The 1,700-nt window shown below is 51.4% G+C and overlaps 1 protein-coding gene across 1 annotated transcript in view; it reads right to left on the reverse strand.

Moving 5' to 3' along the window:
- Positions 1 to 1,700, reverse strand: part of TRIM66 (tripartite motif containing 66) — a gene marked incomplete at its 5' end in the record, with an annotated part of 54,468 nt that overhangs the window by 32,622 nt on the left and 20,146 nt on the right. Inside the window, one exon of the mRNA XM_015421735.1 lies at positions 10 to 670. Coding sequence (XP_015277221.1) covers positions 10 to 670 — 661 coding nt within the window. The remainder of the gene's footprint in view (positions 1 to 9; positions 671 to 1,700) is intronic.

Raw genomic sequence — 1,700 nt, forward strand, 5'->3', positions numbered from 1 at the left:
GGTGGCGGCGAGGGCGGCGACAGTTGCTGCAGTGGGGGCGGCTGTTCCAGCGGCTGTGGCACGTTGTTCAGTTTCACCTTCTGAAGAGGACTCAGCTGGACTTGCACGGCTGGTGTCTGTAGAGGAGACGGCACGGGCGCCTGCTGGGAATGGGCAGCCTGGCCTTGGGGAACCTCCTGGGGCGGAAGAGGATAAACGGAGTGTGTGGCCTGATGAATGGCTTGCTCTTGCGCATGCTTCCCTATCCTGGCGGATAGGCTCTCATGCTCCTGGTGAGATCTGGCCTCTAAACAGGGCTGCATTGTTTTCATGGGGCGAGCCGTGCACCTCTGGTCCCGTTCGTGCGGCTGCAGACTGTACTGCAAGGGGAAATGCTGCTGGTGCTGCTGCATTTCCGGGGGCTGCCGGAAGGCCTGAGGGTGGCTCATGGCCTGATGAGGCAGCGGCCCTTTGTTCATATGTGGGATGTTAAGGCAATGGGTGCAGCACACCGGCGTGGGGCAATGAACCGGAGTCTGAAATTGGTGGGGTTGATTATTGAGAGGGTCGTGCTGCGGTGCTGGCGAATGATGTCCATGATGGTGGTACAAAGAGGGCTGCATTCCTTGCATACTTCCGTAGGCTGGTACGTCAGAGTGAAGCATCTGTCCCCCCTCCATTGACAAGTGACCTGTGAAGAGCAAGCAAATAACGGAGGGCAGCATCAGAAGTTGCAGGGAAAGAACCCGGAGGGAGAAACCTCAGCAAGGGGATGCGAGGCCATTTCACTGAGAAGAGCCCAAGGTGTTTCCTTGCCCTCAGAGACCCCTCTCACCTGATACTCTTGTACAGATACACTTGATCTTAGCCAAAAGGCCGAGATAATTATAAATGTACGTGGGCAAAACATATAGATAACAAGCTGGAGTGGATTGGTCTCGCCCCTACGGTGCTTAATAATTTAAATTATCTATGGAATGCCCCTCATATACCCAAACGCAGCCAAGACCTCATTTCGACTCTGCTAATAGCTGCTAAGGTGGTTATTGCGAGTAGCTGGAAATCCACCGACAAACTTCTTCTTTCCTCTTGGCGGTTGATTATTGAGAGGGTCGTGCTGCGGTGCTGGTGAATGATGTCCATGATGGTGGTACAAAGAGGGCTGCATTCCTTGCATACTTCCGTAGGCTGGTACGTCAGAGTGAAGCATCTGTCCCCCCTCCATTGACAAGTGACCTGTGAAGAGCAAGCAAATAACGGAGGGCAGCATCAGAAGTTGCAGGGAAAGAACCCGGAGGAAGGAACCTCAGCAAGGGGATGCGAGGCCATTTTACTGAGAAGGGCCCAAGGTGTTTCCTTGCCCCCAGAGACCCCTCTCATCTGATACTCTTGTACAGAGTAAAGCACCACCTCCTCAACAGACTAGAGTCTAGGTGCTGATCTACAGCCTTCTGTTTCATGTAAAGACTTCATAGAAGGAGACCTGACTCTGAAAATGGGTTGGAACCATGAAACATGTTGGGTTAAGGGAAACATTTCCTAGCCAAACACGTGTGAAATAACTTGATGTAATTATATTTTCATTTTTTCATAGGTAAAGACATGAGGAGTCCCAAGAGCATAAAACTGGCTTCTGAAATGTGCAAGAGACTTTCCCGAGAGCTTTTGTTCTATCCCTGTGGAATTAGACCACTTACAAACATGAAAAAGCTTTAACTTCA

Source organism: Gekko japonicus, unplaced genomic scaffold, assembly GCF_001447785.1.
Source record: "Gekko japonicus isolate JY-2015 unplaced genomic scaffold, Gekko_japonicus_V1.1 scaffold3462, whole genome shotgun sequence".
Classification (NCBI taxonomy): domain Eukaryota; kingdom Metazoa; phylum Chordata; class Lepidosauria; order Squamata; family Gekkonidae; genus Gekko; species Gekko japonicus.